This window comes from Peromyscus californicus, unplaced genomic scaffold, assembly GCF_007827085.1.
Source record: "Peromyscus californicus insignis strain IS unplaced genomic scaffold, ASM782708v3 Scaffold_22__1_contigs__length_63687245, whole genome shotgun sequence".
Lineage (NCBI taxonomy): Eukaryota > Metazoa > Chordata > Mammalia > Rodentia > Cricetidae > Peromyscus > Peromyscus californicus.
Window position 1 is genome coordinate 8,514,184 of NW_026294525.1, and position 27,162 is coordinate 8,541,345.

Below are 27,162 nucleotides of genomic sequence, written 5' to 3' on the forward strand. Positions count from 1 at the left end.
TGACATAGAAGATAAGGGAAGGCAAAGGCTTCTGGGAAATCTCCAAGTGGTGAGTCCCCCTTCCTCGCTGCCACTCAGCTTCTGGCATGATGTCCCTGTCAGGGACCTGGGGATTTGCCTGTTTGGACCTGAAGATAAATCGTGTTCTCTTTGGCCTTTGATTTCCTGTAGCAACCACAAATAAAAATTAAAGTTAATGAATAAACAATCAACATTTTGCGTGCCTGATACTTGAAATAGGGTCTTGTGATAGAGCTGTTGCTGGCCTGTCACTCACTATATAGAAACGCTGGTCTCAAAGTCACCATGCAGATGAGTCTGCCTCAGTGTCTCACTGCTGCTCAGCTTGACAGTCAACCTCTTGATAAAGACCATTGCAACGTCGAGACTCGGGGACTGTTGCATGAGAGGGGACAGAGAGAAAGAAAAGCCAGAGGATGGGGAAGAGCGCCATGAAAAGCGGCCTTCTGGACATGACATGGCCATCGCACCCGTGAGTTTACTGTAACTATGATTACCTACGTAAGACCCAAACAAGGTCAGCCAGCATTCCAACAGGCAGCACTAATTGGCTTCAATGGGTGTTAAAGAGTACTATATCCTCCAAACAGAACCACCACTCTCTTTATCAGACAGCTGTATCTACAAAGAACATCACAGCTGGGACTGTTGACATTCCCTCCCGGGAGGAGGGTGTGGGGAGGACCATTACACCCCCTACTAAGTATCCTGTCACCCCTCCCAGAAGATTGTAGGCAGTCCTGCCCTAATTACATATGGCCTTGGGGTCTCGAGGAGGGGCTGGAGCATATACACTGAGGAAGCCTGGAAGAAGGTCCTCCATCCACGCAAGCATTGACGTGCCAATGCTGCTGCTTTGGGGTCACCTGTGATCTTACTTACAACCCCCGACCCAGGATCTGTAAGTCAACCTAATAAACTCATTTGTTCCCCAGGAGTAATTTTGGTAGAATGTAACTTTAGTTTATCATTGGGACCTTAGAAGGAGGTCAGGAAACACAATGTCTAGTCCCCCTGCCCAGGGATAAGATTTTCAAAAAGATGGGGTACCAAAAACAAAAAGAACAGGAGAAGACATGAAGGTGGAGGGGAATACCTTATGTGTACCTAGAGGAAGTGTTGAGACAAACAGTTGTGGGTGGATAGGATCAAGATGCATTAATTACATGTAAGAAATTGTCAATGAATAATAAAAAGATGTTCTGTTTAAAAAAAAAGAAAAGAAAGGAAAAATGCAGGCGTGTCTCGAAACAGAGAGAGCAGAAGAGGCAGCAACACCGGGTGGTGGTGGCGCACGCCTTTAATCCCAGCACTTGGGAGGCAGAAGCAGGCGGATCTCTGTGAGTTCGAGGCCAACCTGGTCTACAGAGTGAGATCCAGGACAGGCACCAAAACTATATAGAGAAACCCTGTCTCGAAAAACCAAAAAAAAGAAAGAAAAAAAAACCAAAAGAAGAAGAAGAAGAAGAAGAAGAAGAAGAAGAAGAAGAAGAAGAAGAAGAAGAAGAAGAAGAAGAAGAAGAAGAGGCAGCAACAGATAAAGAGATGATTGGCACAGACGGCTTGTGTCCTGGTTTTGTATGGAGCAAAGAGAATGAGGACTGTACAGGCAGGGTTCCAATCAGGAGTGCTCAGCCTCCCCTACGGGGCAGGAGTGGATGGACTAAAGTATTCCACAAAGATCTTAAAGGATAGCCACATGCCATTAATAAATCATGGGTTGGAATCCAGTAACAGAACATTAGCTACACATGTCTGTCAACCGGAACCAAAAGGAGGAGGTCATCATCTAACAGAAACAGTGCGCGGGGTTAAACCAGTGTCCCTAATTGGTGCTAAGAACCCCAGAATGTCTCACAGTAAGGTTCGGAGGGCGCCTGCCTCTGGGACACCACTGACAGAACTTAAACCAATTCCTGGGCTCACTTTCTAAGTCAAAAGGAAAGAATCAAGACTTTGTACAGAGAGTCACTAAGGAACTGCTAGGCACAATTGTGCACCTTTAATCCCAGCACTCAGGAGGCAGAGGCAGGTGAATCTCTATGAGTTTGAGGACAGCCTAGACTACACAGTGAATTTTAGGCCAGCCCGAGCTGCATAGAAAGATGCCATCTCAAAAATTAAGAGAGAGAGAGAGAGAGAGAGAGAGAGAGAGAGAGAGAGAGAGAGAGAGAGAGAGAGAGAGTCTGCCTTTTCCCAAGATCTCTGTGATTCTTCTGTTTCTGTGTCGTAAGTTTTGAGATGCACTGAGCTAATCACACAAGCTTCAGGAAGACTAGAGAAAATCTGAGACTGGTCAGATACCTGTGAGATACCTGGAAATGGATTAGTCTGATGCACTCACTTGGACTCCCTGGGTTTCCTTGGTAGCCCTTGGAATCATTAGAAGCCAAGGGTTTAATGACAAACCCCAAACCTTACAAGGATGTCTGAATTTAAGCCCAGATCCTTATGATTCCCATGCCTTTCTCTCTTGCACAGGGGCATACATGCCCTTTCTAAGAATCTCAGAACAGAGTCCTGAGCGGAGCCTGAAAGACTTCGGTACCTGGCATTCTTTTCTTTCCTCCTCTCATTGCTGATTTAGCATTCTTTGCACAGAAAGTCCCTAAGGAGTCTGACCCAGCAATGTCCAATAAGGTCGAAAGAATAGTTTTTGAAATGTTCAAAAGTCAGGGCGGATCAGAGATCTTGGTGCTCTGGCAGTTGGCTTGACCGGCAAAGGCCAGCCATCTCTGATGTAGTGTAAAGCAACTGTCCACTGTCCCTGATGCAGCATGGGACAACTGTCCACTAAGAAGCGGGGTCTGGTTCTCTGCTTTCCTTGCAGAGCTCAGTGGCTGAGCTCTGTTCCCATCCCCAGCATCTCCAGAGATCCTTCTAAACCCAAGCATCTGAAAAGCTCTCCCCAACTTTTAAGGTAGAGTAAATGAGAATGTGCAGCGATGCCGTGAACCTTACAGAGGAGGAGATGGCACCCTCCCGTCCTGGTTCCACAGTGCTCACCTCCTCCGTAGGTTCTCTGCTTCTTCAACAGTCTCAGGCAAAGCCACACCCTTGGTCTCTGGAAGAAGGAATGTCATGACCCCAGCAGTCAGGCCCAAAACCCCTACAAATGAAACAGAATCCAAGGAAGAGTGTTAGAACACGCTCATGCCCCTTACATGAGGGCAGTGAGCCAGAGAGGGCAGGGAAGACATGCTGTTTGTCTTTGAAAGTTATCAAGAACATCTAGAAAAGAACTGGAAACAAAGGGGTGATTAGAGAAATATGAGAGTAAGACAAGGCAATATTGCCTTCAATATGCTTCTACAGAAGCATAAAATTCCAAAATAGCTAATGTTTAAGTATTAAGGGATTTTTGAAGTTGAATACCTTGAGAAAAATGTAAATATCTGTTCTAAATTGTTATTATAGATAGACACATGATGACAGATGACTGATAAATAGATGGTAGATAAACAAAGATATATGTATTGGTAGATAGCTAGATAGGTGATAGATAGATAGATAGATAGATAGATAGATAGATAGATAGACAGACAGAGATAGATAGATGATAGAGAGATAGATAGATAGATAGATAGATAGATAGATAGATAGATAGATAGATAGATAGACAGACAGAGATAGATAGATGATAGAGAGAGAGAGAGAGAGAGATAGATAAATAGATAGATAGAGATAGATGATAGGTAGTAGAGAGTAGATAGATGGATGAGAGAGAGAGAGATTGACAAATGATAGATGATAAATGACAGATGATAGGTAGGTAGATAGATGATAGATAGATATGTGATAGATAGTCAGAGGACAGATGATATGTGATAGATACACAAACAGATGATACATACATGCATAAAAGACAAAAGAAAGAAAAAAGATAGATAATAGAAACATAGATAGATACAGCATGCTTAGATCAGAGACAATAGGAACATGCACAGATAGCAAGAGCATGCTTAGATCAGAGACAATAGCAACATGCACAGATAGAAAGAGCAAGCTTAGATCAGAGGCAATAGGAACATGCACAGATAGAAAGAGCATGCTTAGATCAGAGACAATAGGAACATGCACAGACAGAAAGAGCATGCTTTGATCAGAGATAATAGGAACATGCACAGATAGATACAGCATGCTCAGATCCAGAGACAATAGGAACATGCCCAGATAGAAAGAGCATGCTTCGATCCAGAGACAGCAGATACATAGGTACGTAAGTATAAAGATGGGGATGGGGACAGAGCTAGATAGAGAGCATGACCAGCCTATGTGGGCCCCACCTATTACTCTCTCCTCCTCTCCTGCCTTCTCTCCACCTTTCCTTCCTCCCTTCCCTCCTTCCTTTCTTCCCTGTCTCTCTCTTACTCTCTTCCTTCCCTCTCCAATCCATTCTCTAACTCTCTCCCTCTCCTTTGCGCTCGCCTGTGGCAGGCATGGCATTTTTCCGCACACAGCCAGACCCTTAGCCTTCTGCTGGTGGATGAGCACGTCTTAGACCCCTCCTGCTCTAGGCTGGGGGACAGAAATGGCATTCCTATCCCCTTTACTAGTCCAGCTTTATCAGCAAAGGGGGCACAGAACATTGACTCCCATGAGTCGCCTTGTGTTCTTCTTCACCTCGCTCTCTGAAACGGGGTCTCACAGATAGCCCCTGCAGGCCCTTAATTCTCTGGTTGTCCTCCCTCAGCCTCCACGGTGCTGGGATGACAGATGAGTACCACCACACTCAGAAAGGGATAACCACTCAACACCATCATACCCCTAGCAACAACACGCTCAATGAATAAAAATTAGAAATTGAATGCACAGGGCTAGAGAGATGGCTCAGCAGTTAGGAGCACTGGTTGCTCTTCCAGAGGACCCAGGTTCAATTCCCAGAACCCACTATCTGTAACTCCAGTTCCAGGAGACCCGACACCCTCATACAGGCAAACCTCTGTACATGAAATAAAAAGAAATTAAAAAAAAAAAAAAGAAAGTAAATGCACAAGAAAGCAGGAGATTCCATCGAAAGATCATCTGCCTGTAGACTGCAGGATGGACTGATGGGTTCTGGAGTCACAAGATGAAAATCTCTGGCTACTACATGGGAACTACATCTTATTATTTCCTGACATGCAAGGCGGAATGAGCCAGGAGACAGCTGAAGCCCATGCTCCCTCCTTGAGGCTCACCCTACAAGCAGATGCTGAGTGCTCACACAGTCCCCTCCACCAGGCCAGAAAGAGGGAATAGCCTGTCAAGTCTTACCAAACAAAATGAGGGGCAAGGCTTGCCAAACTTCCATCAGCCTAAACACCATGAAGGGGGTGAAGATCCCACCCAGGTCACACAGGGCCGAGCACACCATCATCGCAAGATTCCTGGGAAGACACAGAGACCCAACAGGTCATGTTCATGCTTAATATTCAAGGTGTTCTCAGCATCCTAAGAGCAAGCACGAAACGGGGTGAGTGCTCAGCACCTCAGAACCCCAGGGCTGGGGAAGAGCTGTGTGGAAAGAAGGTAGCGGGTGAGAGCAGCTCCAGCAGCTGAAAAGGACAGCAGGTGTACTCCTTACGCTTAGCCCTCACACTCCCAGAGGCCAGCTAAGGGCCCAATGGAGAGAAACAAGCATACACGTTCTCTGACTTAAACCTTAGCTCTACCCCCATTCCCATCCCTGGGCTGTGATGTGCTGTCACTTGGGAAGAGAACACAATATCTGTGTGTGGCTACTTTTAGTAAGACCCAGGTTCACACCAGGCGATGCCCGGGATCAACACCAAGTGAGTGTGATGCTCGGACTGTGAGGAGAGCTGCTCAGCTCAGGCCCCCCGGTGAGTGAGGGCCCTGTGGTTCAGACAGTCCTTTGAATCAGGAGTGTTTACAAAGTAATGGGTGCCCAAAATGAGTGCCTTTGGCCATCTGCATTTGATTCGGTTGACTGTAAACACTGGAACTCCCACGGCTCTGCATGCGTAGGCCTCAGGTTGAATATCGCTTCTGGGCATCCAGCTTCCTCTCCTACTGTCTAGGGATGCTCATCACCCAGTGCATGGTGGAAAGGGGCGTTCAGGATGGTACCATTCGCCTCCTCCATAGAGGACCATGCACTTGGTAACTGCTGTTGTTTAGAGGAGCATTCGGATAAGCCTGTGTGCCACAGCTGGTCACTGGCCAACGGTGCTCTAATGAGATAAAGGAGACATTAGGAGGTGGTGGCTAACGGCAAGAAGTTGGCTTAGCAGGGGTATGCCTTCAGTGGGAGCTGGAATCCCAGCCCTTCCTCTTCTCCTCCTCCTCCTCTGTGTTTTGTGCTACCCGGAGCACTAACCCCGCAGCAACAGGGTCAAGTGACCACAGACTGAAACCTCTGGAAGCAGGCGTTAAAACAGACCTTTCCGTTTTAAAAGTTGATCATCTCAGGCGTTTTTGTTACAGTAACACATGGCACCTTTGATCATTTCTTTGGATCTGGTAGCCATGACAGCAGACTTGTTTGTCCTGGCTATTTCCTTTTTAGAATCTGGGCTCAAAAGTACTGACACAGAAGATCCTCTCTCTCTCTCTCTCTCTCTCTCTCTCTCTCTCTCTCTCTCTCTCTCTCTCTCTCTCTCTCCCTCTCTCCCTCTCCGTCTCTGTCTCTGTCTCTCTCTCTCTCTCTCTCTCTCTGTCTCTCTGTCTCTCTGTCTCTCTGTCTCTCTGTCTCTCTCTCTCATGTTTTGTTGTTCTTGTTTGGGGGTTTGTTTTTTGTTTGTTTGGGGTGTTTGTTTGGTTGGTTGGTTGGTTTTGTTTTGTTTGAGACAGGGTCTCCTTATCTAGACCTGGAAGGCCTGGAAACAAGTTTTCTCCTGAATTTGTCTTCATCTCCTTGTACTCAGATCGAGCAACTTTTTACAAAGAAGAGTCTAAAGCATTTTCTTTTAATAAAAGAATTGGCGTGGGGAGGGAAGGCATAGGCTGGAGTCATCTGCGTCTTCAGGCTCACTGAGCTGCAGGCATCAGATGAAACTGGAGAGCTGGAGTAGTTCTTAGACATTTGCACAAGAACAAACGGAGAAGAAATAACTTAGACAAGGGACAAAAGAATTTAAGGTAGGAAGCCAAATTCTAACCAAGAGATAATGACCATTTTTTAAAACTTCAAATAACGTAATTATTAAAGTTATTAAAATAATCTTCACTTCAAGTTAAGATCTCAGGGCTGGAGACAAGGATCAGCAGGTAAAGGTGCTTGCTGCCAAGCCTAGTGACCTGAGTTCGATCCCCAAGACCCATGTGGTGGGAAGACACACTAGCCTCCTGCAAGTTGTCATCTGACTTCTATAGGCAAGCGCTCTCTCTCTCTCTCTCTCTCTCTCTCTCTCTCTCTCTCTCTCTCTCTCTCTCTCTCTCTCACACACACACACACACACACACACACACACACACACACACACACACACACACGATAAATGTGTTTTAAATAACTCCGAAAACTAAGTTCTTAAAATACTGGCAGCAATGAGCTCATGCATCATACTGAGCTACCATGATGCCTCTACCTCCCAAGAAGCCCTCAAAGTGGCCACACCAAACAATGACCTCCATCCCCAATCCATGCCTGGAGGATGAAAAGGCTACAATATTTTTGGAAAACAGGTTTTTTTTTTGTTGGTGGTGGTTTTTCGAGACAGGGTTTCTCTGTGTAGTTTTGGTACCTGTCCTGGATCTCACTCTGTAGACCAGGCTGTCCTCAAACTCACAGAGATCCACCTGGCTCTGCCTCCCAAGTGCTGGGATTAAAGGCGTGAGCCACCACCGCCTGTCGGTTTACTGCTTTTTTTAGTAAAGCTAAACATACACATATCTAAGTCTGCCCCTGCAATTCTATCCCTGTATTCATCTGATTCAAATAAAAACACAAATCCATCCTAAGGCTCCCCATGGATGTTGACAGCAGCCACCTCGTTATCATCTTATGCTGGCAGGAGCAAGGAGCAGTAGGTCCTGGGACATTCGCATTCTGGAATACTCTTCAGGAAAGAGCAAGGCATTGACAAACACAGCGAGACAAATACAGCTCATCATAATTAGTAACAGAAGCCAGACAAAAGGTCACATGTCATGACCCTTCACTTGCTGGTGGTCTTGAGGAGGCAAACCTAATCGGACAGAATGGGGTCTACAAGAGGACTTCCTGTGAGGAGGTATGAAGAAACGCGGTAGGGGCAACATTCTATTTTGGTTACGCCACGAGTCGAAGAGTAATACCCATCAATGTATATGTGCACGCTATACATACGTCACCCAAACTCATCAAATTGTATTTTAGAAAGCCAATTCTGCTCTATGTATATGAGACTTTAGGAGAAAAAAAAAAAAAGTTTTTCAACGTCAAAGTGTGGACAGCAAAAGTGAAAGAGATGTTGGACTGTATGAAAGCTTAAAACATCTGTTCATCGAGGCAGCCACCCACAGAGCGAAAAGAAGCCTTCAGAACGGAAGATGATTACATACAGGTCCAACATCTGATGGAGGGTTGATATGCAGAACGTAAAGAACCACCACCTGACAACCACCAAGATGACCCCATCGCAGGGAAATGACCTCACTCGCCATGTCTCTAAAGATGAGGAACTGAGTCACTAAGAGTGGGCCTTGGCTTTACAGTCTGATCCCACTTCCTGTTTACTCTCTACTTCCTGTCTGCCAAGGCAGTGTGACCAGCCAGCCTCCCACTCGGCAAGCCACACCTTCCCTGTGGGGATGAACTGTACCCCCTTGGACTGTGAGCAGAATAAACCTTCCCTTCCTTGAGTTGCTTTGGCCTGGCATTTGTCGGAACTATTACAGTGACCCACCCCTTGGAGGCACCTTACAAAAACATCTTAGAGATGCTGCTCTCTGTCTGGCGCTCAGGTGGCTAGTCCAGTGTCGATCCCCATGGGTGGCCTCACCTGACAAATGTAGGGTACAGCTCAGCATTCACCAGGCAGACCATTTGCAATACGATGGTGGCTCCCATACGGCCCAGACAAGCAAGGGTGACATTCAACCAGTGCAGCTCTAGGAAGAAACAAAGATGGTTGGAGTGAGGGTGCTGCCTACGTGAGCTGGAGTTGGCAGGGGAGAAGCCGGACTGGGCTGGACTGGAAAGGACCGCTGAAAGCTGGAAAAGCGAAAGGAATAATCCCTCTCCACTTAGGTAAGCAAACTGATGCCTGCGTGACTTGGGGACTTGCTGATGACATATTCTGGAAGGTTCCATCATGAAGAAGAAAGATTGAACTGCTTCAATCTGTCCTGCCTCCACTAGCCATGCGGAACAGAAATAAGCGATTTATTTCTTTGTGCCTTGGCTTGCTGAGCCCCCATGGAATGAACATTCACAGCTTGCAGGCGAGACAAGTGCCCAGTCTGCCCAGAGCAATGAAAACCTGGCTTTTAGTTATTACACAGGACGGTGTTGCTAGCTCGGTACCTGAGGCACAGGAGGTGTGGTGTAAACACAGCTCTTGAAGCAAGCCTCTACCTAATCCTATTTCCAACTGAAGAAAGGAACGTCTTGCACGGGGAGGGAAGAATGTCACTAACCATCAGCCACCGCTTGGTCTGTCTTGCCACCAATGCTCAAGTGCCCACGGCTCTGAGCCAGGCCCCCTCCCTGAGAAGGTCTCTGTATTTACACACGTGTCATCTTGCCCCGTCCCCAGACGCTGACTTGACTGGTGACTTCCCACAGACAGTGGAGGCTGCTCCACTGTCCCCCCCGTAGAAGTTCCACACCAACTGGGGCCACTGAGGGGAGCTGGCATCCCTGCCCTCCGAGGACAGATGAGTCCATCTGTGCTTTAGTCTGGGACAGCCAAGGACTCGTGTGCACTGAAGTTGAGCAAAGTTAGTGCTGCCAAGGCCACCAGCATTTGCTCCCACTCTAGGGCAAAGTTTGCTGTCTTCAGTTAACTCTGGGCCTCATGCCACCTGCTCCCCTAACTGTCCAACAGTAGGTCCTCAGATGTGAACTGTCCCTTTAAGGCCAAGCTCTGCCCCCTGGAGTCCCCACCCTTGCTGGCCCTGCTTGAGCACCCCTTTCCTAGATTCCCACAGGGCCTAGACTCCATTCAGGTTCGCCAAGACCTCCTGATCTCAGTGAAGCCAATGCTCATCCCTCCCTCCTCCTCTTTCTCCTCTCCCCTCTAGGAATCAGCCCACGGCAGGAGCCTTCTCCGTTCGGCTCTCTTCTCTGTTCGGCTTTCTGATGAGGCTCTAGGATCCGCAGGTGCCTGGAATGCCCTAAAATGATTTATAGATGACAAAAAGGACTGCCACAGAACGTGAACCAAGGAAGGGGCCAATGGAGATGCAAAGGCCAGAAGAATCCTAGGACCAGCCATGCCCCAGCTCTGACAGGCAGGGAAGGATGGCCTCAGTCCTCCGCATCCCTCTTCCTGGCATCAGTGTCATGCCATTCAAAAATCTTACTCAGGATTCTAGAAACAGGGAGATGGGGGGAGAGGAGAGGAGATTTTATTTCAGAGTCACAAGAGGGCCTCCTCCCTGCTCCTGCACACACACACACACACACACACACACACACACACACACACACCCCTTTCATGTCCTGCCCAGTATGACTCTTGAAAAAAGACCTTCAGTTCTCTTCTATAGCACCCTGCATGAGAGGCTGTCAAGGGGCTCACCCGGCTCACAGCGCAGGGCACAGCAATAAAAGGGGAGAGATAGCAGCTCAGCATTCACAAGAATCTACTTTTTCCAATGTGAAGGGCAATTTACGTGCTCAAATTAAAACCGCCCCAAGTAACCCTGCCTGGACCCTCTGTGCAGCGTGTTTGTCTCGGGCCGTAAGAATTATGAAGCAATGCTCACACCCACCACCCGACTGCCATTGGAGACTTGAAGGACCAAGTGTTCCAGAGGGTTCGGGACAATCGGAGCACTCCCATGTTGCTGGGGGAAGCAGAAAGTGGCCCAGCCATCTTTGGAAAGCTGTCCAGTATCCACTGAAGCTAAACTCAGGGGTCCCTGTGGATTCTGACAGTATGCTCACAGATATGTGCCCAAAGGAACAAGGATCCATGCCCACCAAGAAGAAATATATAGCACAACTCTACTCCTCATGGACACACACTGCAAGCAACATCAGTAGGGGAGATCACATGGTGTGATGTCTCTATGAGGAACAATTCAGTATTGAGGGGAAAAAGTAGTCTGTGCAACCATGTGGCAACACGGACAGGTCAGGGGACAGGTCAGGGGGGTACATTCCAGGCGGCTTCCTTTATGTACCTGGGCTAGTCTGTGGCAACAGAGGTCAGGAGAGGTGGTTGGCAAGGCAGTGGTATTGATCGTGAGGACTGGAGGGGACACTAAGGATTAGAAAGCATCCTCAGTCTCTGGGTTCTGCTACTGTATATTTAACAAATTGAGTCACTCACTCAGAATGTGCTTAGTATATGTTTGCTATACTTCAATCTAAAATTGTTTCAAGTCTAGCCAAGGAAACACCCTGCCTTTATTCTCGTTCCAGAAGCTTATCAGGGAGTTACAACACCGTCCCCACAATTCGATTATCTGGGAAGTGATTAAAACAGATGACTTACCTTGTGGGATAAAAATCATGACGAGGCAGGCTGCCCCTGCCACCAGATTTGACACGGCCATTGGGTAGATGCGGCCAATGCGGTCAATGGTGGCGAGGATGATGAAGGCCGCAGGGAATTCCACCAGGGAAGAGTAAAAGAAGTCTAGGTAGAGGTTCCCACCTGTGGCCCCCACATGCATGATGAGGCCCTGGTAGAGCACCGCACACGAGAACCTGCAGAAGAGACCACAAGTCAAAAGCCGGCTCTGAGGACCCCAGCCAGCTGGACAGAAGGACATGTCACTTGGTACAAGATGTGCTAGGATGGCATGAACAGTGCTCTACTGGGATCCCCGATAGGAAATTGTGTCCCCACAGATGTGACAGTGTGTCTTACAGACATTCCCGAGGCACCTACTTTTAAAACATTTTCCCCCGGGATATCTGAAACAGGAAGGAGAGACTGCATCCAGATCCTCCCGCTTACTGCAAGCTCAGGTGTCTGGAACTGTGCTGATCCCCACACAGAGTGACCTCGAACACTCCTACAGGCCCACAAAGTAGAAAGCATGTGCAGCAACAAGAGCGCACAGGACTTGGTGTCAGGTTGCTTTGTAAGCTATGTGACCATGGGGACATTGAGTAACTGACTTCACTTGTCTCCTTATCTGTGAGTGGGGTAGTGATGGCAGGGAGCATATCGCTCTATTGTGAATATTTATGGAGACAACAGACAAAGGAGCCTAGCTCCTGGCACATAGCAAAGGTAGGGATATTGTCATGGGCATCAGATTCATCCTTCCAAAATCAAGAATCCACAGCTAGCAAGGTCTCTGACTTCACAGCGCTGTCTTTATCAGGCACATTCAGGTCCTCTCTTCACCCACTACACCAACTCCATCCATATTCAAGGAAAGCATGGCAACATCGTGGACCATGTTGCATTGTCAACGAAGACATTAAATCAGCAGCTCAAGTCCAAACTTTAGGGACCTCATGTCATTAAGGGAAATGATACTATTCTGGAAGCTGTCACCATTGCATCCCAACTGGCATTGCAATGGTAAGATTTTAATCCATAAGAAACTATTGTTTTATCCCAGCAAAAAATGGCTGCCAGCCTCCACCAGTCACATTTAAGAAAAAACTGTGTATAACTAACTGGTCAACCAGTCAGTGAATTAGTGCTGCCATCTGTTGGCAGACTCTGGAATTGCACATATATATGTGTATATATATCAAAATGTGGTAAGAAATTCCTGCAGCTATATCCAACACTGTTGCAAGCCCTTTACACAGATCATCTCACTCATTTCCAGCTGCCTGTGATCTCAGCATGTTATTTCTCACACTGCTGCTGAGTCCCCTGTGTCACAGACTGGTGCAGGTACTCTCTTACGGCCACACGGCCAAGATGCCGCCACAGGCCCTTTGGATTACCTTAATAAAAAAGAAGCAGGTGTGGGCTAGGGAGATGGCCCAGCTGCTAAAATGCTTGCTGTACAAGCATGAGTTCAGAGCCTCAGCACCTACATAAATAGCCAGTGTGATTGATGGCACATTCTGTAACCTCAGAGCTGGGGCAGAAACAGGAGAATCCCCGGGGCTTGCTGGCCAGGCAATATAGCTGAAGTAGCAAGTTCCAGGAATGGTGAGAGACTCCGACTCAAAACATCAGGTGGAGAGCATAGAAGACATCTCATGCTAATCATAGACACACACATACAAACATACACATATAAGACTAACACACACACAAATAAATAAATAAATAAATAAATAAATAAATAAATAAATAAATAAATAAATAAATAAATAAAATAAGCAAGTAGACGGCATGGGAGGGAGGTAATGGGAGTCATACTGGGTTTGAGCCACAGGAGGCCAAGTAGGTCACAAGAAGGAATGCAGTTCCATTCTTGTTGGATTCAGAAGCCCGTGGAAGACATAGGAAAGGTTTGAGAAAGTATGACTGCCTCACAAAGCACAGCCTGAGGGAGGCGGGGTGGGTGCAGGCTGCTGCAGCACATGAGATGGCCCCTCGCAGTGTCCCCCCTACAGGACGAAGAGGACACATGAGAAACTGCAGAACTTCATGAACTTTCGAGGTCAAGTTTATATAGAGTTTGCTGAGGGACCAGGTGATGGGAGTAAGAAGATGGAGCTGTCAGCTGCCTTCTTGGGAGGAGTGTGTCAGGGCGGAGATGGTAAAGCTGGGCGGGACAGGAGAGCAAGCCACTGTTCCCATCTGCAGTGAGTCACAGGTGCTACACAGAGGAGACACCCTGCTGGTCGGAATGTAGAGTAGACACATGGGTGGCTGTAACACCCATGGCTGGGCACAGGACCCCATGAGAGAGGTGGAGGGCGCCAAGGCAGGAGAGGAGTGATGAGCCTGGTGTCTAAAGGGGTCAGAGGAATCCGTGGAACTATGATTACTCATTCGGCACTCAGTAAACATTTACCACAGGCCTACTATGCGCCAGGCAATACCCGACCAGCTCTGCTCTTTGTTCCACTAAAAACCTAACATGGAAAAGCAAACAGGGCATCAGGTCAGTTCCTGTGTAAGAGGAGACCCAGAGCACAGCAGCTCAGCCATGGCTGCTGAGGGAATAGCTTAAGATTCAGGTTGAAGCAGCCCTGTGTGGAGGACTGGAGGATGTCCTAGATGAACAGATAGAGTTCTTCCTCATGAAAACAAGTAGGAGTACAATCTGCCCTTGGTGGGCACAGGGACGAGCACATCTATGTGCTACAAGGTCCTTATCCATAAACCAAGGGTGCACAAGGACTCAGAGGTGGGGTCACAAGGTTTTTAGATGTGAGGAAGGATACTTCCTACTTAAAGGCACTGAACTATTGGAACCTTGTCCCCTATCCCACACCAAGTCAACACTCAGCTGCCCCCAGAACATAAGACACTTGGACTGAGGTCGCCTCGGAAACCCTTCATGATTCTCCACCCTTCTCAGCATTGACCTCTCCCCCATTCTTACTAAAACAAGGGAGCCAAGGGGCCCCTTTGAAGACTCAATGACTGCTCAGCTCCTCTTCATGCTCTTTCTACAGGCTTATTGGCACCCAACACTTAGACAGAAACAGAGCAGCGGCCCGCCCCCAGGGGGAGATGTGTAAGAAGAGCAAGCACTCACCAAAGATACATGAGGATGAGGGTGTGCTTCCTCAGGTTGGGAGTGCGAAACAGGTCTGCAAATGAAGGACTCTGCTTTTCTGAGATGTCTTCCTCCGCGCAGAGCATCTGGGAGAGAGTCAGTCTTCACTACACTTGGTCTGTGTGCACACGACATTCCCCCTGGGAGAGGTCCCATGTAGATCATGAGGCAGCCCCGAACCCACAAAGGGAAGACTCCCTTCTGAACTCTGGTACCTTCAGGTCGGCTGGGGGCAGCTTCCCGTTCTTCTGAGCAATTTGTTCCATAACCCTTACTGCTTGGGTGGTTCTCTTCTGGGACAACAGCCATCGAGGGGACTCAGGCACACACCTGCAGACACAGCTCGTAACTGTAGTGCCTTTCTCCAAGAACTCTCCCCACCTCAGCCCTTGATGAGAGCGGTGCAGTGGCGTGACTCGGAGCATCCCAAGATCCTCCAGGAGGATTGTGATTCCCCAAGGCGCTTGTAAAGGAAGGCCCAGGTTGTGATGCACAGTTGTGGCCCATGCTGTGTGGCTCATGCTGTGTGGCCCATGCATGAGCTCTGTAGGTCACTGCTACTCAGGGCCACCAGCTAAGGTTCCCAAAGCAGAAGGGATCAGGGCTCCCCTCACGGCCTTCTTTTTTTGTGGAGTGGGGACCCATCTCTCTTAGAAGTTGGGAGCCCTGTTCTGGAGAAAACACACTGGGTAGGTGCTCCACATATCCCGCCCTGCATATAGCAAATGTATAAGAGGTGCTGAACAAGGCCCATGCTATTTCCTAAACTAAGGATTCACTTGCCCTAAAATTGGATGACATGCTATTTCTTCCTCCTTTCATGTTTCTCTCTCTCTCTCTCTCTCTCTCTCTCTCTCTCTCTCTCTCTCTCTCTCTCTTTCTCATTTTGAAGCAGGGTCTTATTCTAAGATCATGTGGAGACAGGGTCTCGGCAAGCTGGGTACTTACTATGTAGCCTGGGTGGTCTTGAACCCCATGGCAATCCTCCTGCCTCAGCATCCTCCACCCCTACCCCCACCCTGAGTGCTGGGATTCCAGGCATGTGTCACCATGTCCAGTTTGAGCTGTTTCACATGGGAAGTTTCAGGTCAGGGATTGAGACTCTGATGCGATGGTCTTCCACAACTAGGGTATGACCTGGTTAAACATCCACATATAGCCAGGGTCCTTTCTCACAGAAAACCCCTTTTCAGTCTGCAGCGGGGGGACAGGCACCTCCCAGCCCATCCATCCACCCAGGTACCAGCTTCCATGTAGAGGCTGAGTCTAGCCCAGTATCCCCTGAAGTAAGATTTGACCCCAGCAAAATTGATAAATGCTTCATGGGCGAGCTAGCCCGTTCCCTGCAGCAGCCTCTCCCCTGCACAGTACAGCCTAGCACTGTGGGTTTGCTTATCACTCGGGTGTGCAAAGCACACATGGCTAATAAGATGGACACTGCACTGGGGGGGTGTTCCTGTTCTGGGATGGCACAGTGTGCACCTTCCCCAGAGAAGGCTGCCAGCAGAGTCCTTCTATCCATGATTCACTCACACGTTTTTTTTTTTCTTTTTCTTTAAGACAGGGTTTCTCTGTGTAGCTTTGTGCCTTTCCTGGAACTCACTTGGTAGTCCAGGCTGGCCTCGAACTCACAAAGATCCGCCTGCCTCTGCCTCCCGAGTGCTGGGATTAAAGGTATGTGCCACGGCCGCCGCCCGGCCCACTCCCACATTCTTGAAGATCAAGTGCCTACCGTGTAGTTAGATGAGAGGCAGGGCGGAGCCTTTTCAACAGAGACATTAAGTGAGACAGAATGCAAGGAGAGGAGACGGGAAACCGAGGAGGGAAAGCAGGCAAGAAGGTGGGGTGAACCGCCTTAAAGTGGTGTCGCTAAAGGGCCTCTGGGGACTGCAGGACGTAGTGGCCGTGGTAGGAAAGTATCCACTCTTGTCCATCTCCCCGTGTTAGATAGTTTATGAAGACTATTTCCAAGCTTTCCCAGGGCCCCTGGGTAACACATACTATTTGATACTGACTCCCGAGGCCAGTCTCCCTTTGGTTAGCTTGCCTTGGGTTTCTAGAAGAAGGTGTACATGCTTTGAGATGGGCAGGCAGCCTCTGTGCTTCCTTGCCGTATCACTCCTGTCTATCTGAGGGTGGGGTGAATTTGGACACGCTTTGGAAGGACAGCAGCAGCCCATGCTGCGAGGAGCCCTGGGGACAGCAGAAGAATGACACGCCTGGCGTGTAAGCACCAGGCCACAGAAGGGAGAGTGGGGTCTCATGCCTCCTGGAAGGTGGCCCGTGCAGTGGCAGAGGTCAGGACAGCCCTCTGTGCCCCCAGAGCCTAGCCCTGCGGCGAGCAGCCACAAGCGTGGAGCGGAGCGGGAAGGTCACGCAGAGCCACCTTGTCTCTGGCCCGGGGATGCATTACCAGTAATACAGCAAGAAGAGGAAGGTGGGCAGGGAGACCGCCAGCTGGAGCCAGCGCCAGTGCGGAATGGCGTAGGCCACGCCGGCAAGCCCCACTAGCCCCACCGTGAAGGCCATCTGGTACAGGATCGCCGTTGTTCTTCTGTAGTCGGAACCGACGAACTCCGTGACTGGAAAAAAAGAGATGGTGGACAGAGGAGAGAGACCTAGAGGGGGCTTGCTCCTGACTCCCGCTTCTCACCAGCCACAGCCCTCGCCTCACCCACCTCTGGCTTTCTTCTGCATCTGCACGTTTTTTCCACCTGTCCTTCCCCTAAACCCAGTCTGCACTGTCTGGCCTCTCGCCGGCCTAATGCCACTCTGCCTGAGCCCACAGGTTTACCAGGCCAGCCTGTCACCGGGTTTTCTCTCACTGCCCCTCCCTCGGCCTTCTTCCTTGCTGTCTAGCTCTCCCTTGCCGTGCGTGCGTGCGTGCTTCAAGGCTCCAGCCTCTGCTCCCCAAATACTCACAGAAACTCCCAGCTGAGCTAGAAAGGCTCCCGGGGTTCTGGCAACGTCACTAATTCTACAAGGATCTTATAGCATGCCTTCTGCGAATCTGACACTGCTCTCGGGGTTGGAAGGTAAATGATGCCTCTTGTTCCCAGATGGGAGGCATTCTCCTTCCCCGTGGGAGATAGATAAGTCAGACACTCGCTGGGGGCTGCGAGTGCAGAGGGGCTGCCGCTTTACACGGGATGGGTGGGCAGGCGAGTGGCTGGAATAAAGTCACCAGGGAGGGGAGCGGCGTTGCCTCTCAGATGCTGGAGGAGCGCAGTCCTGGCGGTAACAGCACCATAAGGTGTGGCGAAGGGACTGTGTGGAGATCCAGGTGGGGGGAAGGGTGTGGTACAAAGACGGAGGAGTAAGGCTGAGTTAGGGGAACTAATCCTGGGAGCTTGAGGGACACAAAGGGAACTTCACTCATACTGTGGTACCACAGGCAGCAGAGTGCCATGAGTTTATGTCCGCAAAGGCCCCCTCCAAGGAGTCAAGAACTGAATACGCATGCCGTCACGAGGTGTACGTGAAGATGAGACAATGGTAGGGCCAGGACCAGTCAAGGTTGTGAAGCCAGTGGGTTCCTCTGGGCATATTTTGAAACTAAAGCCAATAACAAGATTCACTGAAGGAATACGGGGGTGCAAGGTGGCGGTGGAGTGATGGGGTGGGTAGCCTGAGCAGCTGTCGGGAGACTAGTGTGGGTGACTCAGAAAGGTCCCCAGATGAAACAGTCTTGGGGTTGCAGCAGGACAATGTCCTGAGGCCCTGCCATACTAAACCGTCAAGAAAGGAGACTGAGAAAGAGCACTGGTGAGCAAGAGGGGGTGGAATAGAGTGTCCTGGAGCCAACAGAACCATCACGTGACAGAAGTCTTCTGGGACTCCTCCCACATCCAGCTAAATCCACTTTGGCATCTGTCAGTAGGCCTCTCTCTAGCCTTGGGGTCCAAGCAGGCAAAAGAGACATGGCATTTACCTTGGAGCCCCTACACCCTACCACAGTGCCCGCAGCAGCACCAGCGATGTGCACAGACACGGTTACATGCCCAGCGCTGCTCTGGACCAACTGGATGCCCAGTAACATGCCTATGTCTCACAACCCCCAGGATGAAAGCAACCCTATTATCCTCATTTCCAAAGCACTAAGGCACGGAGAAATGAATCAACGCACCTAAAATCCCACAGCTGCTCAGACCTGGAACGTTGGATTCAACCCCGAGGTGCCCTTCATAACTGCTCATTACCAGCCAGCGTACAGGTGTCTCAGGCTAACCTGTGCTACCTGAACCTCAATAGCGAGTCATTCTTTCCCAACGCAGAACCTCATTTTGTCCCCACGTCTAACTGACACATATTGTCCCAGGTTGTCATTCAATTCAGCTGTGCCTGTAAGCCTGGCTTTGGGGGTTCTTGCTACAACATTAAAATATTCTTCTACCTACCTCACTTCCTGTACATCCCCCTCTCCTCACCAATAGGGCTGCTGAGAGCAAAGGAGCTCATCTCTCTACAATAACAGCCCCAGTTCCCCGCACTCAACTAGCTGCCTCCCTTTCCCTAGACCCCCACCCCCACCCCCGAACATCCCCTGCTCTCCAAACCTCCATGAGTCCCACTACCTCACCCCTATCTTTCATGGACCCGGAGACTCCCGCCCCCCGCCCCCCCCGCAAGCCCATGTGTAATTACTCAGGGTGTAGCCGGACACCCAGCTGCCCTTGCTGACCATGCCCTGCAGCAGGCGAAAAAGCAGCATGGACGTGTAGTCTGGGGCCACAGCCGTCAGCACGCCCGACAGGGAGGTGACCAGAGTGGTTCCCAGGAGGCACAGCTTACGGCCAAACCTGCAGAGACAGAGGGGTGTGCAGGAGGGATTAAGAATCCAAGGTCGGGCATGCACGTACCCCCACATGCCTACCTGACGGCCTTCCTGTGTATCTCATAAACCATTTAGACATGTTTCCAAACTCCGTGTATCTAAGTTAGAAGGCCTACCTCTGGCATGAGCGCAAGCCCACCAACAGCTGAGACTTGGCTGCTTGCAAGCCAAAACGCCCCATGGCCACCTCCCTGCTCAAAGCATAACATTCTGTTTCAGCCCTACTCCTCTCCCTCATTTGCACGCCCATTCCCCAGCTGCCTGGCTCCTCCGCCGCCAGTCCCAGCAGCCACGAAGCCCCTACTGTCCGGTCTTGTCTGCACCACCCTTGGAAATCGATCCTGGCCAACCACACTCCTCACCACTGCCCACTCTCCAAAGGCTGGCTCAAATGGACCGCCTTCACATACCTGTCCGCAATGTAACCCACAACCAGGGAGCCGAGGAAGAAGCCCAGGTTCACACAGGATTGAAAAAGGTCAACCTTCCAGGAGTCTCCACACACCAGGTTAAACTGCAGCAGTGGAGACAGAACAAAAGCGAGAATCATGGGAAAGCCAGAGGTCCATTCCTATCCTCTGCCAGACCAAGCAAACTGCCCCACGGAAGTTCATCCCCCTCACCCCCACCACACACCCCCTACCCCCCCACCCCCCGCAGGCTGGATGAGTTGTGTCTAACACAAGTTCCCAAGACACAGGAAACATCAACATCCGTCTGGCACCGCCATGCCCAGCTTCTTCCCGACACCCTGGTGTCTGTGAAGATGGCTGTTGTTGGCTTTGCCATTGGTAGTTGGCTACTGTTGGACAAAGCATCACTCTAAAAGGAGCAAGAACAGGCAAACATCCTCCTAGGAGTTTGTAGCTGCCAAGGAAGCTCTCCACAGAGAAATGCAACCAAGAGCCAGGGAGGTGGCTCAGTGGGCAAAGTGGGCAAGTGTGAAGACCAGAGTTCGGATCCTCAGCACCCACGTAAAAAGCTGGGCACATGCCGGGTGGGGGTGGCGCACACCTTTAATCCCAGCACTGGGGAGGCAGAGCCAGGCAGATCTCAGATCTCAGAGTTCAAGTCCAGCCTGGTCTACAGAGTGAGTTCCAGAACAGCCAGAGATACACAGAGAAACCCTGTCAAAAAAAACAAAAACAAAAACTGGGCGCAGCACATGCCTGTAACCCTAATGCTGGCTGAAGGAGGTGAGCGTCTCCCAGGGTCTTCCTGAGCAGTCAAGCTAATCAAAATATAGAGCTCTATGTGCAGAGACAGACCCCACCTTACAAAACAAGATAAAAAGTGCTGGAGGAAGACACTCAGTGTCAACCTCTAGCCTCCATTGGCAAGCACCTGTGCATGTACATACATACATACATACATACATACATACATACATACATACACTTACACACACACACACACACACACACACACACACACACACACACACACACACACACACACACGGGAATATAACCCAGTACAAAGTCAGGCACAGTGGCCCATGCCTGTGACACCAGTACTGGAGGAGAATGAACAGGAAGAATTAGGAGTTCAAGGTTATCCTCAGCTACATAGTAAGTTCAAGACCGGTCTGGGCTCCCCTGTCTCAAACAAAAAAGTCTTATTTTCCAGAGCATGTAGATATTGTGTTAATATCTTAATTGAACTCTAGTACTAAAGGAGCTGTGGGTGGCAACGAAACAGAAGGGTCCAGACAGAGGGGGAGCTGGCTTCACGGGGTAGAGCCTGAGAGTGTGGGGAGCCTGCATGTCAAGAACTAGGGGTGAAATTAAGTAGGAGACAAGGAAGAAGGATAGCCCTAGATGTGCTCCTCTGTTTAGAGGTCTGAAGGGAGAGAGGCAGGGGAAGGACCTTCCTGGCCAAAAGCGCAGGCACATTCTGAGCAGGGCTCGAGGTCTGTGTACAGCAGGTCGGTCACTTTCTCTTCAGAGCTGCGTGGGGCAGACAGGTCAGACTCCAGGAGGCTGGGCACTAGGGCAGGATGGGGCCTCTTGCCGTCCCCGGTGCTGGCACAGCTCTTCGTACCAGCCTGCATTCCCCGTTGCTTTGCTCTGCTCTGTTCTGGGTTGTGGAGCCCTGGCTCTGGCAGCCTGGAGCAACACTATGGGGTACGGCAGCAGCAAGTCACTTAGCAACTTGAGACCCCGGTTTCCCAGTCTGAAGCATTCCTGCTGTGTCCCTCCATGGCTGCTGTGAGCTCTGGAGGTAAGAAATTGGTAAATGATGAATCCTTTTAACTTAAATGCTACGATTTTGTTAGCTATCCGGTGATTCCATACCCTTGACCCGTCACAAGGTCAAACACTGAGTCTTAGAGTCATGGTACTCAGCTGGCTGAGGTCTGTGTGACTAGCCTGTGTATTCTTTGACACAGCCCCTCATTTTTCTGAAAGATAAATGAGCTCATGCATTGCCAGGAAAAAAATGGCAGCCTTGGTATCTGCCAACCTGTGCCCAGACGCTATCTGCTGTTCTGGGGAAATGACAAGGCCCTGGAGAGTGGTACTCTGGTTCTCTCCACCTACCACACCCTAACACACGGCTTCGTGAGGCACATGTCTCCCAGACACATTCAGTGTGTCCCTCTGAGGCCCTGAGTTCTCCAGGTTTCCTATTTGTCTTGTGCTCTATGGATAGGACAGATCAGTCCTGGGTGTCACCCGGGCATCCAAGGCCCCATATCTTCATCCACCCAACTGTGCCTCTGTAGCTCCCCACTCTGTGTCCCATGACCATGTTCTGTCTGTCACTAAAGTCACGGGCCAGGGGAGGCCCATGGAACTGCTGCCCCTGGGTCTCAACGTGATCCCTTCTTGGCCCCTGTTGGCTTTCCATCTGATCTCTGCACGTTCGTGTTGCTGTGGGATGTTCTGTTCCCTTCCTCACAGGTGGAGATGGCCACTCTACCCTGGGACTGTGTGTGGAGCCAGACAGCTGCCGTAGCAGAGGAAGCCGGTCCGTCTTGACTCAGTCTCACCTCCCAATGCCGCTGCTCCCTGAGGACCAACACTCCCCCAAACTTGTCCAGTATCCGTGTCTGGATCCTCCCACTCCAAACTCCACCCATCTATCACACCCTAGGCACATTCATGCCCCTACAGAGAGCCCACAAAGGGCAAGGATGGAGAGGGTGGGGGTTCCTGGGCCTCTCTGCTAAGCCCCCTGGAGTAGCCCCAGGACTAGGCAACTTTTCCAGTGAGCAGAACCATCTTCGCGGTTTGCCTCATCAGAGTCACCCAGGGCCCTCGTTCGAACACCCTTCCTCTGCGGGTTCTACCTCAGTGTCTCACAAATGCAAATAAGTCTGGGAAGCACCAATGCGGCCACCTCAGCTCACTTCTGTCCAAAGGCTGCTTCCGATTGCTCAATGCCCACAGCGCCTGGGGTCAGTGGCTCTCTCTAGCCTGGTGTGTGGGCTGTGGTGGAGCTGGGGCTCACAAAGCCGGTGAGGGCAGCGAAAACTAAGCAAGATCTTATTCCTTCCTCCCCGCCCCACCCCGGGGGGGGGGGTGGGGGCTCAAGATCCCAACCCCCAGCCTTGGGGTGAGACCTAAACAAAGATCACTCCCCTTCCTCCCCAAAGCAAGTTCCAATGTCCAAGGCGATGGCAAGTTAAAAATTAGTTCCGCAGAAATGAGTAACTACACTTAGCTCCTGGTCTCTGGTTTGGGGTACATGGTGAGGCAAGTGTGGTTTGAAAGCAGTTGGAAGGGAGAGATAAATGGGAGAGAGCACCCGTCCAGGGGCCAGTCTCCACCACCCTCCTGCCCTGCCACAGCTGAGCTTCTTTTGTATCTGCACACGCACGTGTCACACGTACATGGACTTGTGCGTGTGTATGCGCATGTGTGTACCTGCACACAGAGGACAGAGGTCGACACTAAGTATCTTCCTCCATCGATTTCCACCTCATTTTTCCTTTTGTGTGTAAAATGAGTGTACGCGTGTATGGTGTGTGTGCACATGTGTGTTACTATAGGTCTGCACATGCCATAGTGTACACGTTGAAGTCAGACACCTTGAATGTCAGCCCTTACCTTCCGCCTTGTTTAATACAGGGCCTCTCTTTTTTTTTTATATTTTGTGTGTGTGTGTGTGTGTGTGTGTGTGTGTGTGTGTGTGTGTGTGTACATGTACACATGTACATCAGAGGACAACTTGCAGTAGTTGGTCCTCTCCTGTCATATGAGTTCCAAGGACTGAGCTCAGGCAGTCAGGCTTGCTGGCGAGGGCCTCCACCAGCTGAACCATCTCACCAGCCCCCTTTGTTGCTTGGCCATTGTGAACCCCAGGCTCGCCGGCCCACAAGGTCTGGGGGATTCTTCTGTTTCCACTTCCCATCTCTCCACTGGAGCAATGGCCTTACAGGTGTGTGCTACCGTAACTGGCTTTCACCAGGAGCTCTGGGTGTCTGAACCCAAATCCTAGGTGTCCACGGGGGTCCTCATGATCGCACAGCAGGCATTTGCCAGATGAGTCATTTATTTCCCCACAGCTGTGTTTCTTATCACCCTTGAATGTTTCCAGATGGACACCACTGACTTTCAGACTCAGCCCAGCGCAGCGCTCTTTCTTCTAAGCCGGGCCCTCACTGTCCCTCTGAACACCACTACACACTTCAGCGTCTCCACCGAGCTCTAGTTTGGGGGGTCACTGAAGCCTCCCTCCTGCGTGTGCAGATGGTCAACTCTTCCTCAAGTGGCTCTGGCCCCTTGCATCTGTTCCCTCCTCTCTGGCCCTGACACCACAGGGCACCACCCCTGCCCAGGTGGCCACGTCATCTGGGTTCCTATCCCATCTTCCGTAGCTCCCCATCCTTCTCCCTAAGCCAGAACCCTTAAATTAGACACTACTCATAAACCCACACAGTGTCTATACCCCTTACATCCTATCTTTCTGTCCCACAACGCCCATGCTGAATGACGTTTCTCAAGTCACTTTACCTTTTTATCTTCTTGTGGGTTGTTTTGTTTTTTAACATGGAATCTCATGTCACCCAGAGACATGATATATATAGATGTTAGCCAGGTATGGCAGTTCATGCCTTCATTCCTACCATTTGGAATCCTGAAGCAAGGGGATCACTGTGAGTTTGAGGCTAGCCTGTGCTACATAGAAACAGTTGTGTTTATCTCAAATTTAACTGGGAATGCTCTCTTTTTAATTGCTAAACATAGCAACCCTACCCTAATGCCAAATGAAAGAGTTCAGTCTGTTTAGACAGAGTAGCAGTTCTATCTATACCTGGTGGGTGGCTCAGAATCAAGATGGTGTAGGGGTTGAAGGCTTCACAAGAGGTAGGAGATGACAAGGAGGCCGAGAAAAGAACTCAGGCAGGCATAGGGAATGTAACTCAGCTGGTAGAGTAATCGCATAGTATGCATGAGGCCTTCTGGGTTCCAGTCCCAGGACCACATAAACTATGTGGGGGTGAAGAAGCACCTGTAATCCCAGCACTCGGGAGACAGAGGCAAGAGGATCTCTGTGAGTTCAAGGTCAGCCTGATCTACAAAAAGAGAAGTTCCAGGCTAAGCAGGGCTACATAGTGAGACCCTGTCTCAAAACAACAAACAAACAAGGACTGTCAAAGCCAAGTGCACAAAGAGTCAATTAAACGATGCCGTCAGGGCTCTCGGATACCATCCCAGCAACTCTCAGGCCACAAACAGTGTGATTCTGTTTGTGCTTGGCGATCACCTTCCCAGTTCTCAGCTCATCCTTACAGTGGGTGAAGTTATTGTAATCCTGCTTGCCCATGGGGAAACCAAGGCTCAGAGAAGCCAAGTCTCTTACCCAGACATATTCAGCTAATAAGAGCTGGTATCACATAGTCTGACCTGAGCCAAGGTGATTCCCATACTATCCCAATGGCCATTGTTTAGGCCACTTGTCACCACGGAAAGAGATGAAGGGATTCCACAACACTAACCACAGGGGAGCAGGACATTCGGTGAAGACTGCAGACTCTGAGATGAGTCAGCAAGTTACAGGAGAAAAGGCAAGGCCTGGGCTGTGAGATATCAAAAGATACAGGTGCCTGCTGCCAAGCCTGAGTTCAGTCCCTGGGACCCACAGGATGGAAGGAGGGGACTCCTACAAGTTGTCTTCTGACCTTCAAACACTTAAACTACACACACACACACCCCATGACACACACATATACATACCCACATACATGGTACATGTAAAGTAAATTAAAAAAGCAGGCTTCCCACATAGCACCTTGTGCCTTAATGTCCCCTTTAGTACTCAGTTGGTGGGAAGAACACAGAAGTCAGGGCAGAGGCGGCTACTGTACAGCATACAGGAAATTGGACCTCCTTTTCCTGTCTGAAAAGACACTGAACCACCCAGGATTTGCTTTCAGTCTCTACATTACCCAAAATGCAGAACCCATTAGTACCTCAGTGACGATGGAGGAGCCGGGAGTGTCGTACACCCAGCCGTGCTGGCAGGGGCTCAGTGGCAAGTGGCTCCTGTTGGCAGGCAGGCTGGACAGTGGGTCCACACAGCCAAGGGTGCTCTGGTTCCAGTCCACCTCATACTGCATGCACTGGCTGAGGAAGGAGGCCTCGTCCGCAGACCCCAGGCCCGGCACGGTGTAGTTCATCTCCTCTGCTCGGCTCCAGCCACATCGCCGGCTCAGCTCGGCCACCCCAGGACTCTGGCAATAATGATCAGGAGTGAAGGCCAGGAATATGATGCCCACATAGATGGGAGCTAAGGAAGCAGAGATGAGGCACAGCAACAGGAAGGCTTGCTTCTGGAACCAGCCAAACTCTCCGACCTGCTCCAGGACATCGTCCACGGTGGGCATGGCTGGGCAGCGCCCTCACCAGTTAAGCCAGACCTGCTCTGGACTGCCACAGGGTTTCATTCGGCGTCTCATTTAAAGTCCTTGGAACTGAGGTGGTTTGAAATCAAGTTGCTGTCCAAGCATGATACGTCTGGAAGGCAACCAACCAGAAATAACCTTTTGCCCCATGATACAGGGCAGGGAGTACACCAGGCTTGACCCAAGTCTTGTTTGCTCTTCTGGGAAGTGAGCCAGGGCTCAGTCCCGGCCGGAGGGAGCAGGCAAGCAGGCTTGAGCACCCTCTGTCTCTCAGAACCTTCTGAAGAGCCTATCTATGAATGAGCCTTCTGTGGGCTGGGCATGTCAGCTGGTAGAGTGCTTGCCTGGCATCTAGGAAGCCCTGGGCTCAATCCCCAGCAGCACATAAACCAGATGTGGTAGTGCACACCTGTAATCCCAGCAGCCAAGAGACCAAAAGTTCAAGGTCATTCTTGGCTATACAGCCAAGTTTGGGATCGGCCTGGGCTACAGGAGAGCTTGTCTCAAAAGTTAATTAAGGACTGTCACTTTGCAGGGATGTCGGGCCACTGTTAAGTGGCCTTGAGCAGAGCCAATGGTTCCCTTCTAATAGATCAAATGGATAATGCCTCTGTGATCGCATCACATGAGATTGGCTGCCCCACCTTCGGGGATTCTCTCTCCTTTGTGGGCCTCAGGAAGCAAGTAGCCTTGTTGAGAAGCCCAG

At 50.2% G+C, this 27,162-nt stretch overlaps 1 protein-coding gene across 1 annotated transcript; it reads right to left on the reverse strand.

Moving 5' to 3' along the window:
• Slc22a1 (solute carrier family 22 member 1) lies at window positions 1-26,438 on the reverse strand. Its single transcript, XM_052751588.1, has 11 exons — window positions 26,025-26,438; window positions 20,014-20,117; window positions 19,414-19,568; window positions 17,183-17,351; window positions 14,985-15,099; window positions 14,749-14,855; window positions 11,613-11,827; window positions 8,949-9,057; window positions 5,278-5,390; window positions 3,028-3,130; window positions 1-165 (listed from the first exon to the last, which is right to left on the reverse strand). The coding sequence occupies exons 1-11, from the start codon at window positions 26,436-26,438 to the stop codon at window positions 99-101; spliced, it is 1,671 nt and encodes a 556-aa protein (XP_052607548.1). The 3' UTR covers window positions 1-98.
• Between the last annotated feature and the right edge of the window lie 724 nt (window positions 26,439-27,162).

What these genes read in the sequence shown, in the direction of transcription:
- Slc22a1 (XM_052751588.1), bottom strand. Translation starts at nt 26,438, where the DNA reads ATGCCCACCGTGGACGATGTCCTGGAGCAGGTCGGAGAGTTTGGCTGG. An exon ending in CTCTTCTTGCTGTATTACTG is followed by an intron (nt 15,100 to 17,182) that starts GTAATGCATCCC and finishes CTGTGTCTGCAG; the next exon opens with GTGTGTGCCTGAGTCCCCTC. An exon ending in CTTGCCCCTCATTTTGTTTG is followed by an intron (nt 3,131 to 5,277) that starts GTAAGACTTGAC and finishes TTTCATTTGTAG; the next exon opens with GGGTTTTGGGCCTGACTGCT.